Source organism: Cajanus cajan, chromosome 1 (genome assembly GCF_000230855.2).
Source record: "Cajanus cajan strain Asha chromosome 1, NIPB_CcT2T_4, whole genome shotgun sequence".
NCBI classification, from domain to species: Eukaryota; Viridiplantae; Streptophyta; class Magnoliopsida; order Fabales; family Fabaceae; genus Cajanus; species Cajanus cajan.
Window position 1 is genome coordinate 15519576 of NC_138517.1, and position 13483 is coordinate 15533058.

At 34.0% G+C, this 13483-nt stretch overlaps 1 protein-coding gene across 1 annotated transcript; it reads right to left on the reverse strand.

The window, feature by feature from the left end:
• Nucleotides 1-9445: 9445 nt before the first annotated feature.
• Nucleotides 9446-12907, reverse strand: LOC109792888 (protein DETOXIFICATION 35). The gene is made up of 7 exons (XM_020352342.3): nt 12484-12907; nt 11381-12006; nt 11215-11271; nt 10584-10822; nt 10321-10439; nt 10065-10151; nt 9446-9677 (listed from the first exon to the last, which is right to left on the reverse strand). Exons 1-7 carry the CDS (start codon nt 12742-12744, stop codon nt 9624-9626), a joined length of 1443 nt encoding a protein of 480 aa, XP_020207931.2. The 5' UTR covers nt 12745-12907; the 3' UTR covers nt 9446-9623.
• Nucleotides 12908-13483: the final 576 nt, after the last annotated feature.

Below are 13483 nucleotides of genomic sequence, written 5' to 3' on the forward strand. Positions count from 1 at the left end.
ACCTCTTTCCTCATTGATCCATTGCATTTTGTAAGGTTTAGGATGAGATTTTGTAGTTAAGGCTAGCTTATCAACCAATCTAGTACTACAACAATTAGAAGTAGACCCACTATCGACAATGAGAGAACAAGTACTTTCTAAGACCTTGCATTTTGTTTGAAACAAGTTCTCTCTTTGTGATTGGTCAATTTCACTAGATTGATTGTTAAGGAGCCTTCTAACCAACAATAGGTCTCCTTCACAAGGTAAGATTTCTTCCTCGGATTCTAAAACTTCTTCTTCATCACTTGAAGATGAGAAAGTAGCTTCATCAAGGCTACTATAGTGATCTTGGCCCTTTAAAAGCATGGTTTTCTTGGTGGGACATTGTGAAGCAATGTGCCCACGGCCAAGACACTTGAAACACTTGATGTCACTTGTTTTAGTGTCTTTGGAAGATGCCTTAAAAGATGGTTTTTCTTTTTCTTTTTCTTTTTCTTCTTTGGGATAGGGTAGGGAAGAGTGGCCCTCCTTCTTAAAACTCTTGGAATAAGAGGGAGTGGAGTCTTTTCGAAAAGGTTTTCTTGTAAGTTGATGCTCCACTCTTGAGCAAAGTTGAACAAGTTCATTCAAATCCCTATAAGGTAGAAGTTCAACTTTGTCTCTTATCTCAAGATTAAGACCACTTTCAAATCTAGAGATTGTGGTCCTCTCTTCTTCCCTAATCCCAGCCCTCATCATTAGCAACTCCATAGATTGCCTATATTCTTCCACACTAGAGGTGTAACAGCCCAAGCAACCCGCATGTAGATATTGTCCGCTTTGGCCGCAGCCCTCACGGTTTTGCTTCTGGCAATGGCACGCATGCCACCCCAAAACGCGTCTACCAAGGCAAGTCCTGCCAACCCCATCAGAGTAGCGCAGTGACCCCACATGGCCAGATATTGTCCCCTTTGCCCTAAGGCCTCAGGGTTTTGTTCTAGGCAATGCCCCACGGCATCCCTAAACGCGTCTACACAAGGAAGGTATCCACACCCATATATATGGCATGCTTCGTTCGCCTTCCTAACCGATGTGGGACTATATCCACCCCCCCTCAAGGGAGTCCAGCGCCCTCGCTGGCACACCGATCCGGGCCCCGGCTCTGATACCAATGTAACAGCCCAAGCAACCCGCATGTAGATATTGTCCGCTTTGGCCGCAGCCCTCACGGTTTTGCTTCTGGCAATGGCACGCATGCCACCCCAAAACGCGTCTACCAAGGCAAGTCCTGCCAACCCCATCAGAGTAGCGCAGCGACCCCACATGGCCAGATATTGTCCCCTTTGCCCTAAGGCCTCAGGGTTTTGTTCTAGGCAATGCCCCACGGCATCCCTAAACGCGTCTACACAAGGAAGGTATCCACACCCATATATATGGCATGCTTCGTTCGCCTTCCTAACCGATGTGGGACTATATCGATATAAAACAAAACACATCAATAATACATATTCAAAGAAATAAACAACAGGCAAGGGATCGGGAGCCAATCCAACAAACAAATTATTTAACAATTATTCCCACACCCCCAAGCGAGATTTCCCACTAAAAGATGGTTTTTCTTTTTCTTTTTCTTTTTCTTCTTTGGGATAGGGTAGGGAAGAGTGGCCCTCCTTCTTAAAACTCTTGGAATAAGAGGGAGTGGAGTCTTTTCGAAAAGGTTTTCTTGTAAGTTGATGCTCCACTCTTGAGCAAAGTTGAACAAGTTCATTCAAATCCCTATAAGGTAGAAGTTCAACTTTGTCTCTTATCTCAAGATTAAGACCACTTTCAAATCTAGAGATTGTGGTCCTCTCTTCTTCCCTAATCCCAGCCCTCATCATTAGCAACTCCATAGATTGCCTATATTCTTCCACACTAGAGGACCCTTGTTTCAATCTTTGTAGCTTGTCCATAAGCTCTCGGTCATAGTATGGAGGAATATGCCTCCTCCTTAAGGCACTACGGAGCTCATTTCAATATTGGATTGGGGGCTCATGATTTATTCTCTTTTCTTTTTCTAAGGAGGTCCACCAATACATAGCATGCCCTTGGAAGCTAAGGGTTGCTAAAGAAACCTTCCTATCTTCACTTATTCCATGGCAAGAGAAAAGTTGTTCAACTTTCATTTCCCAATCCAAATAATTTTCAACATTATCTTTGCCATGGAATGGGGGAAGAGTGATGTTGGGTTCGCTATTGGAAGACTCCCTATTTCTATGATGCCTTGGGGGTCTTTGATAGTAACCATTATTGTGATGACTACTAAAGAAGGTATCACTTGGAGGTTGGGTATGATGCCCTTCCTCCTCATGAAAACTTGAATGCATATGCCCCTTTCCTCTTGAGGGTTGAGGAGAAGTGACTCTTGGTCTTGAACCACTAGCCTCTCCTCCCACAACTAGTTTTTCAAGCAACCTTTTTATTTCCTCATTATTTTTTTCAAACTCTTTTTCTTTTCTTCTCAATTCTTCCTCTCTTTTTATATTTTCCTCTTCTTTTTTTCTTAGGTACTCTTTGAGTTGCCTAAGTTCATCCCTAACACTAGACCTAGTACTACAAGAGTTATGACCATGGACACTAGAATGATCACTCATCTTTGATCAAGAAAAGGTTTTCACAAAGTTGTTTTCAAAAAGGTTTGAAAGAGTTTTCACAAAAGAGTGAGTGATAAAAGGTTTTCAAAAAGGTTTTCAAGGTGCAAGATAGGTAGGAAAAGGCTTAAGTGTACAAAGTGAACTATCAAAGGGAGGTGGACTACTAGAAATCACTTAAAAACCAAGCCTTATCAAGTAAAAATCACAAAGCCCTTTCCACTTTTCTCACAAAACAAGTTGGCAAAACAATAAAGTGTGTGTGTGCACGTTACCCCTAGTAGGCAAAGCAAGCCTTCTAAACGTAATTGGAAGCAACGTTAAAAACCTAACAATTATACTACCAAAAACTTTAAAACATGCAACAAGGAAAGCATTTAAAGCATACTCTAGTCGAAGTCCTAGGTGAAGGTTTTCAAATCACCTTCAACTACACGAACTAAAACCAAAGTGAAGAGGTTTAGAAATGGCCAAATTACAAACCAAAAGAATGAAACCAAGGCCCAAAAATACAAGAGGCCGAAAAGAAAATTCCAAGCAAAATTATGAAAAACAAAAGTTCTAGGTCTTCAAACTCCTCCACTTGGGTTCCTTCACAAAGAGCAAACTTGTTAGTCCTCTCCAAGTGTTTAATCACTCCTTTTGTATGGTGGAAATCCCTCCAAAGGCTAGGTTTGGATTCGGTTCACTCCTCCACTCAAATCCACCAAAGGTGTGCTAGTTTGCTAGATAGGTTCTTCACCTACAAACAAAATGAAACCAACCCAAGAGCAAGAGTCCAAGAAAATAAAAACTGAAAATGCACAATTAGGGGAAGGCTAAACTCAGAGAGAATTGATGGAGACAAAACAAGAGAGGCCAAAGAAAAGACAAACTAAAATTAAGACTCAATCAAAAATAGGAAGCACACAAAAGAGTAATCCTAGAAAGGCACTAGAATGGATTAGTGTTTAAGCCCACTTGATTAAGTCTTTTATGAATTTGGTCCAGCCACCTTTAAGGTCTCAAAGTAGTTCAATAATGTCACAAGTCCAACTTCAAAAGAAAAGGTAATGGTCCAAGTCCACAAGTCTAGCAACAAGTCCTTTTTGGTCCAAAATCTTTTTGATCCTTTTTTTTGTTTCTATTTTCACGTCAATTTCTTTTTTGATATTCCTTGGGTCCAAATTTTTTTTATGTTCAGCCCATTGTTGCTTAGGTTTTGCACTTGTGGGTGGAAAAAATTAGGTCAAATTTAGGAGAAAGAGAAAGGAGACAAGTGTCAAGTTTTTAGAGGTGTTTTAGGGAATCTTTTGAGTGGAATTAGATTTGTACTATCTAGTACAAGTTGTTTGCACAAAATTTTTCAGCACACCTCTTAGATTCTTTTAGGGTTTCTTTAGGCATAGAATGTTGACTAAATCAAGTGAGAATGCAAGGAAAGTGGGCGGTTATACATGTGCAAGGAAATGTTTACACATGGATATCAAAAATCACATAGAACATGCTAGGACTAGGTAGCATGCATGAATGACTCCTAGAATGATAGCTATATGTCACGCCCACTATGTCATGCAATATGGTATATTTTTTTGTTCATGTAGTCATGCAAAGTGTTTGGCACATACATGGATTTTTTTTTTTTGACAAAATATAGGAAACATAAAATGACAAAACTTAGGTGGATTCAAAAATCAAAAGCATGTTCATAGCATGTTCTTCATGTTCATGTGAGACTCAACCTAAAATTAGAAAAGCATGGCAAAAACCTAACAATGGAAACCTAAAATGGAAAGGAAGGTTCACAAGGAACAAAAACATGAACCACAAGCATTCGTTCATACAAAGCAAGGCAAAAAGAGAGACAAAGACTGAATGGAAAAAATGACACAAAGACAAGGAAGACTATGTTTTACCCTTGATGATCCTTGGCTCTAGATACCACTTGATGGAGTCCCTCCTTCCATGGTTGATGATAGTGATTAGAGGGAGAGACCTTGCCCTTGATCTAGGCTCATCAAAGGTTGGACAAAGGGAGGTTTATGTTGGAGAAAGGAAGATAGGTGTGAAAAGGTGGTGTTTGGGCGAAAGTGTATGGTGTATGGTTTAGGGTTGCTCAAGGTTGGCTCACTCCAAGTGTAGGTGGAGGCCACTCTAGGGTTTCACTCTCCAAGGGTGGAGAATGAAGGGGGCTAGCCGAACTAACCTAGGGACTAAGGATAGGATTTGAGGCAAAGAAATGCTCTCTCAAATTCATATAATCCAAAGTATTTACAAGGTGTGGGGCATTGGGTATTTATAGGAGGGGAGGCATCTAGGGTTGCATTTGGAGTAGGCAAATGCATTCCAAATGAAATGCAAATGAACCCTAGATGCAACTTGGTGGCCAAGGATGGAATCTTTGGGTTTAGATTGGCTATATCTAGGTGCATGATAAGACCATGCAACGTTTGCCCTCCACTTGGGCCTAAGCCTTTCTAACACCAAAAATAGACTCAAAAACACCAAAAACATGCGTCACCCTCTAATTAACACCCTAGCCCAAAATTAAAAACCCTAATCATCTAGAGCACCCCATAATACAAGGGTAAAATAGGGAATACAAGGGAAAATAAATTCTAAGTCCTAAACACCCCAAAATACAAGGGTAAAATTGGAAAATAAAATAAAATAAATTCTATGACTAAAATACCCTAAAGTACAAGGGTAAATTTGGAATAAAGCAATAAAATACTATACTACTCAAATTGGTCATAGCCATGAACCATGTGATGGGTTTCACATGAAGTACCAAGGATGGTCATTCATCATACCATGTCAAAGAGAGAAACTTTTCAAAGAAAAAAAAAACTCTGTTCCTTCTTGCTAGAATTTTATATCAAGAGAATAAAAGAGATAAGATTAACTAACTGATAAGATAATAGAATATAAATGATAACATAAAAGATAAAAACAATTAATTAATTAATGAGTTAAGCACCTTTACACTACCAGTGTAAAGTTTTTTACACTGACAACCAATTATATATTTTAATTGTGTCATGTCATTGTTAGCACATTTTATTTTGATAACGTGTCGGTGCCACTTGGGGTTGCCAGATGTGAGAACAACAAAGATCCCTCTATGACAATCACACTAGTGTAAGGAGGTGCACGCTAGGCATGAGAGCTATAAAATGCTCTTGACATTGTTGATGCCGGGTGTGAGCTTGATCACATCGGGCATGAGAGATCCAAATGCTTCCTATGTGAAATTCGTTAGGTGTGAAAAGAGTCACACCTGGTGATAAGGCTTATATTTACTTACTTTCAGTTACAAATTCTTAAGCAATGTTAATTCTTTGATTCAACTTTCCATATTCTTTATCCTCTTTTGACCCAATTTTTTGTGCATATATATCTAACTTGAAAATCATCTAATAATACCTTAATACACCTCCTTTTTATGTATGTATTGAGTAAAAAAGGTTGGTGTTAAGGATCCCTGGGATTGGGACTTGCCAAAGCTAAAATTGAAGAGTTAAGGAGCTAGAAAAGCCATTTGCGTTGGGCTTGGAAAATCGCGTCGAGCCTGGTTCAAGCTAGAGAGCACTAGGCTCTGGAACACGTTAGCGCTTAGCGTGAAACTAAATGGCGTTGAGCGTGAGTCCTCTAACTTGGCTGCCTAGCTCGTTTTAGGGCAAAACTTTGAGGGTTTCTCCTCATTCACACATAGGACGAAGCCTTGGAGCTATGGAAGGGATTCCTGATACTTGGGACCATACTGTGTGTGGGTTTTTCCTTTGGTTTTTCCATCTCTTATTTTGTTTTTCCCCTCATAGATTTGAGCAGCTAGACCCATTTTTTGTGGGGTTAGAAGTAACGAACTAAACTCTTGTGTCATCTATATCCTATTAATGATAAATATTTGTTTCATTCATTGTTGTATTATGTTTCTATTCTTAATGCTTGATTTGGATTGATCTCTTATTACTTGATATAGGGTCCATTGGGTATTGAAAAATAACCCTTGAAACTAGCTCTAAAACAAAATACCTAGTGGTAAATATTTTTAAGAATGGAGCTTGGTCCATTAGTAGTCTCAAACCCTAGTCATTATTAATGTAGGTTCCTATGTTGGATACTCAAGGGATTGGTGTTCAACATATGTTCTTAGGCTCTTTCTCTAAGGGATTAGATTTGAGTATATTTGTAGGTTAATTAAATAATGTATGTAATAAGAGAATAATTAATTGCATGAGAGTGATGTTTAGTGAAGTCTAACCATCACAAATCCACAATATCATTTCATGTATTTTTTGCATACAAACTATTCGAAAAAATTATCCTTGGAGTAGTTTATGTTATTTTCTTTTATACTTAACACACATTACAATATGAAATTATTTTTTAGATAATAATAGTCATTAAATGCTTATTTTACCTTATCTAGTTCATGTGAATACGATCTTTGATATATTACTTGTATGACCGGTATATTTATCATGTTTTGGATCCATGGTTAGAAACATATTTATATTTAACAAGAAGAGAAACTAACCCAAAGTAGAATCTCAACACGAGGCATGATCCTTCCAAAGGCTTGCGGCCTTGAACGTGTTGGGTATATGGTAAGTCATGACAGGCGCTACCTTGTGTCTACAATTGAATATTCATGTAAATAGAATTAATCTTGATTGATGAAATTGAAGTAGAAGATTTAGATGAAAAATATGTATTTAATAATGAGGATTGAGAATATATAAAATATTAATGTGAGTTATGTGACATGTGATGAGTATTGGTGATTATGTGAATAAGCTTAAATATAGCTTAGTAGTGATAAGAATTATTTACTTAGCTAATTTATGTTTTAGGATAATAAAAATTCAATGTTGTGTTATTTAAACATAAAAATTAATAATCTATTAATGTATTGATTACGTTGACTTTTTATTTAAATTTTATTTTTTCGAAGACATTTATCTTAAATACATTTTAAATAAAAAATAAAAAATATTTTTTAGTTTCCCATTCGTTGTTTACAAAAATTTTATTTTTCTCTCAATTTTACAACAACAATATAATTTTGCAAGTACTGTTATATTTTTCTCTCTTCTCACGGTCCTCACACGATAATTGGCAGTAGTGTGACTAATTTAAACTTCATGATTATGTGTCTCTTTGTACGTCACATAAATTATATATTAAAAGGTATAATTCAAGATCAATTATGGTCGTTAGTACTGTTTCGTTTTAAGATAAAATTTAGCTAGAATTTTTAAGACGTGGTAAGTGTTATTTAAGATTTAGGATTGTAATAATATATAATAATGAAAATTATATTAAATACAAGTGTATATCACTAAAATAGAGAAGGAGTATTGAATTGAGATTTAAATTTTTTTTAATATTTTTATTATAAAATAGTCTTGTATTATTCAATATAAAAATTTATGTAGTATTTAATTAAAATAATTAGAATTTATTTAAAAATATTAAAATTTAATGATTTTCAATTATTTTTTTTTCATTTAAAAAACTCTATAAGTATTCAAAAATAGAAATATTTCAATGAATTATTTCAATAGATAGATTTTAAAAAAAATTTCATATAATTCACTCATCTAATAATCTCATTAAAATCATTGAAACTTTACATAACTTTTTTCTTATTTATTTCTCATTTGTTTTCTCCTTCATCATTTTTACCTGTGTGTCTCTCTCTCATCTTCTCTTTTGCCTCTTTTTCTTGTCTCTCTTTGTCTCTTCCTTAATTCCTATCTAATCTTTTTTTTTTCCTCTCTGTTTCTCCTCATTCTCTCTTCTCATGTCTTAATTATCTCATTTTCTTTCTCTTTTTGTTTATCTCTCTTATTTATTTTGGCTTCTCTTTATTTTCTCTAAATCTTATCTTTTTTTTATCTACCAATATTTTTTTGTTACATTTTTATCTATCAATATTGATATATGATTTATCAATATTTTATTTTTAATTATTAAATATTTAAAATTATTTTTAAATTATTAAATATTATATATTATTAAAAAATTTAAATTATTAAAATTTTAACAAATGCTTATTTTTAATAAAATTTAATATTGAACATATTTTTCAAATTAATATATTTTTGATAATTCTATCAAGAATATCATAAATTTGAACATATTTTTCAAATTCAATAGTATAAATGGAAAAATATAAATGTATAAAAAATTGTATGTAGAGAAATGTTATTTAAGAAAATATAAAATCAAAATTAATTATTTATTAAAAGATTGAAAGATTTATTTATTTTATTTTCTTTATTTAAACCTTGTCATTTCTATATGTAGAAAAATTGTATTGCTTTTTGAATTTTTTTTTAAAATCTTATAAATTTCTTTCAAATCTTATAAGTTATTAAGATAAAAATTCATTAAAAATTATGGTATAAAATCTTGATTAAAAAAATCTTTTTTAAAAAAATCTCAAATTTATTACATTCTTATAAAATATTTTGAAAAAATCTTAAGAGTCACTAAATTTTTATATGATTTTTTAAAATTTAAAAATATTTTTTATGTTAAAAAAATCATATAATATCTTAATCTAATACATCCTTTAAATCTTTAATTCTGATCGAAGAATAAGACGGATACGTAAAAAACTCTACAAGTTTTCTACCTTGTTTTACGTATAGGCATATATAGCTGCATGAACGCGTAACCAAATATAGGCATATCGCTGCATGCCTTTTATTTTATAAGGTCAATCGGCCTTAAGTAAAGGGCATATACACATGAACTGATGAACATAATCCCTGCCTAACTAAAGATACATGTATTTAACAGTTTTTTTATCGCCAAACCAATTATTATGATTTAAATTTTATTACAAATCATGAAGTTAAATGTTTTTTCACATAAACAAATATTTTTAATTAATATATTTTTGAATACAGTCTTCAATAATATCTAAAGATTATTTCTCGTTAAAAGAATTTTTCACATAATTTTGAAAATGTTAATAAATTTAAATGATAATGATTTTTTTGAATAGAGCCTTTCTCATTATACATTTTCTGAGACGTCCTAGTCGATACTGTTAATGCTCCATATTCGCATGCGTTGTGCTGTTTGCTCCACCTGCAGTCATATTCCTCATGAGTTACACTAGACATTGAAAACATAAAGCCACCAAATGCAAGCAAAAACTTTTTGCATTCAAACACTCAAGTGAGTTACAAGTATTAAATTGCAGATTACGAAGGTTTTATACTAGAAAAATATTTTGGATTATATAGAAAACAAACAAACAAACAAGCAACACTTCCAGAAATATTTTCAGCTAATGATATTGTACTATAAATCCATACCCAAACCACTAATAATCAAATCATCAGGCATATCTTTCATGGTTTTAGAAAATTTCAACAAAAACAAATAACTAGCTTACAGAACATTACTGCCAAAAATTGGATTTGGGTATCAAAACACAGCTGATTATTCAAAAAAAAGATCTTAGTTGGTTACCTCCTTTATCCAATTGGTCTTCCAAATAATCAGTAAGAGGACTGAAATTTGAAGAATAATGCCACAAATCGTGCCTCCCCAGAGACCCTAATAAAAAAACCAGTTGAGTGTAAATTTGAAGGAAAGAAAAGTCATAATTGATAAGTTGGAGATCAAACTGTGGTTTCAAGATACAAAGACAATTGCACTGTAAATATACTAAGAAGCCTTTGACATTGAAGAAAAGAAACATTTCCAGTAGCAATAACATTCCAACCTTGACCCCTAAATGCTGCTTGAAACCAAGGAAAATTCCAATAGGGAGTCCAACAATGTAATAACATGCCAGGTTTATGTAACCAACCATAACTTGCCATCCACTTCCAATGGCCACACCTATGGTAAATGTCAAAAAACAAAAAAAAAAAATAGAGAAATTGGGAATTAGTGGTATATATGATATCGTAAGAACACTCATGAGATGGAGATAATAAGTTACAAAATGAACATTAATTTCAAGTTTCCAAGGCAAACAATCACCTGACATAACCTGTGAAGCGCTATTGAGAACCATTGTTACACCAAGAAGGTATGCTAAATCAGCAACAGCTTCTATCATATCCTTACTGTTGGTAAAGATGATGGCCAAGTCTTCTTTAGTCAAAAAAACAACAGCCATGAAAAGAATACCAAGGAGGAGAGACTGGAACATTGTCACACAGAATGAGTATTTGGCCGCTCTTGGATGCGACATGCCAAGTGTATTGGAGACACGAACACTTGAAGGGTATAGGACCCATAATCAGTTGAAGAATCAATAGAAACAAATGAAAAATATATATCTTTAAATGTGCTTTCAGTTCCTAATATGTATTGTAATTTTTGTTTTTGCAAAAAATCCTTGTTAGATTTTGCTATAAAAACTAGTATGTAACTGCATATTTGGGACTTGAATTTGATCTTCTCGAGACCAAACTGAAATAATTCGGTGCCAATTAACCCACACTTTTGATGGTAAATTTGTATCAGTTTGATCATTTCACATTTAATTTTTTTAAATGATCACAATTGTTGTTTAGTGATGACATAGCATGTATCTACTCTTATAAATTCAATATGATTTCATTTACCTAAAACTGATGTTGCACGTGTTTAGTTTATAGTCACTCACCTTATGGCTGTGTTTATTCCAAGGAGTATCATGAAGTACCAACCTTGAAAATTGAAGCTATGAATACAAAAGTAATATATGAGGAAAACCAAGAAATAATAAGAGTTTTAAGTTGTATTTTAACCAATCTAAACATCTGCAAATTAGTTCAAGTTAATCATCTTACCAAATTGAGTAGGAACCAACAGCAATCACAGGATTTTCTAATCGACCAGCAAGGAGCATGATGATTGTAACATTCCATTGTTCTAAGCAAATCATAACAGATGATGCAAGGCTTAACTTAGCAAAGGCCCACAAATCCCTAAATGCCATCCAATTTAATCCAGTCCACTCTTCCTTGCACCAACCAATGGTATAGAAAACCAAAGCCATAGCATAGAGCCACCCTATGATATTAGTCACCATGGCTAAGCCGGTCGTACCCCAACCAAATGAACTTATGAATATGTAAAGCAGCACATTTTGTATAAGCAAAACCACAAATGCTATGCACATAATAACTTTAACCTTGCCCTGTGCCTGAAGAAATCTCTGGATGGGAAAAGATATAGCATAGGAAAACATGAAGGGGATTACTTGTATAGAATATGTGCCAGCAAGATCAGCTATTCCTTCATCCTGGCCAAGCAATTTTAAGATTGGTGTGGCAAATACATAAATAGGCAATAGGATTATACAAGTGATAGTAAGTATAATCCATGACCTTTGAACATAAATACAAGTAGACTGAATTTGACCTGCTCCAAAAGCTTGGCCACAAAGTGTTGCCAGGGCAGTTGACATACCAAACTGCAAGTTTACTCATGAATGTCAGATACATAATAATAATAATAATAATAATAAAATAATAAAAAAAACAAATTAAAAGATCATATGAAAAAATAGTAATCATAACAATAAGTTTAATTACTTTTTTAATTTTCATAATTTCATGAACTTTATGTTTTAATCTTTATAGTTAAAAATATTTTATTTTAATTCTTATACATACTATTTGTTTTTTTAGTTACTATAGTTTCATAATTTTTATTTTTATTTTTATAACAATAAACAACGTGGATTAAAAGAAAATAAAAAGGGTATACACATGAACTAATTAAAATAAAAAAACGATTTTAACAATAATACATTTACTTACTAGTACTAATTGTCTTTTGGTTGGGCATAGAGACAGATAAATTACTCATAATGGATTTGGTTACTTCATTTTTTTGTGCTCAGAAATCAAATGAAAACAAAAACACGATGAATGATAGAGGTGCTAACCAGCAAGTAAAAACAGATGGAACTGATGGCACTTTGGTGAACAGAGATAGAAGAGAGTTCAATGTCTCCAATATGACCAGCATAGATGGAAACTGAGGAATTTGTGAGATACTGAAATAGCTGGGACAATGCCACTGGTAATGCTATCCTCCATATCTTCACTGTCTCTGTCCACAAAACAAATTTAACATCCTCAAACCTTTTCACCGGCAAATAGTCAGATTCTGAGGTAAACTTTTGGGCCACTAATGGTGTCTCCATTTGTGGAGTTCTTCCCTTAACACTCGGTTTCTGAGACTGAAATTTGTTATAAGCTTCCCATCATACATATGAACACATTAACGTTAATTACCCTTCCTTGTTTCTGGTAGCATGATAGGTAGTGGTAGCCTTTGTTTCATAAAGACTAATCCCCAAAAGGCAAAAATCATCATTCGAAAAGACATAAGTGGGCCATTGAAACATGAATTATACGGTACAACGTCAATCTTACTATTAATAAAAGTTGGTCACGTGTCACAAGTTGAGAAAAAAATTGCCGCTCAAATCCATCCCCCCCTCCCCGCCCCCAATTTTTAACATAAATAGAATATTTTTTTTAAAAATTACAAAAATAACTTCTGTTACACTTTATTTACACAACTAGAACCGAGTATTGTTTACACTCAGAATTCAGTTCTCCGGGAACCGAATGCTGAGCTCCAAATTTTACTTTTTTTTTTATTTATCAGAGTTCGGTTCCCCAGAAACCGAATTCTGAATTGTTTTTATTTATTTATTATTATTTTTTGTTTGTGGCTCATTTTTCGCGAGTCTTGGAAGTGGAACGGACCGTTCCAGAAGCAGAACGGCCCCCGTTCCAGAAGCAGAACGACCCGTTCTGCTTAAACACATAGAGTGTTTTTTTTTTAAATTGGAACGGCAAAAAAAAACACTCTATGTGTTTAAGCAGAACGGGCCGTTCTGCTTCCGGAACGGCCCGTTCCACTTCCAAGACGCA

What these genes read in the sequence shown, in the direction of transcription:
- LOC109792888 (XM_020352342.3), bottom strand. Translation starts at nt 12,744, where the DNA reads ATGGAGACACCATTAGTGGCCCAAAAGTTTACCTCAGAATCTGACTAT. An exon ending in AGCAGCATTTAGGGGTCAAG is followed by an intron (nt 10,152 to 10,320) that starts GTTGGAATGTTA and finishes TTTTTTTATTAG; the next exon opens with GGTCTCTGGGGAGGCACGAT. An exon ending in AGACCAATTGGATAAAGGAG is followed by an intron (nt 9,678 to 10,064) that starts GTAACCAACTAA and finishes ATATGACTGCAG; the next exon opens with GTGGAGCAAACAGCACAACG.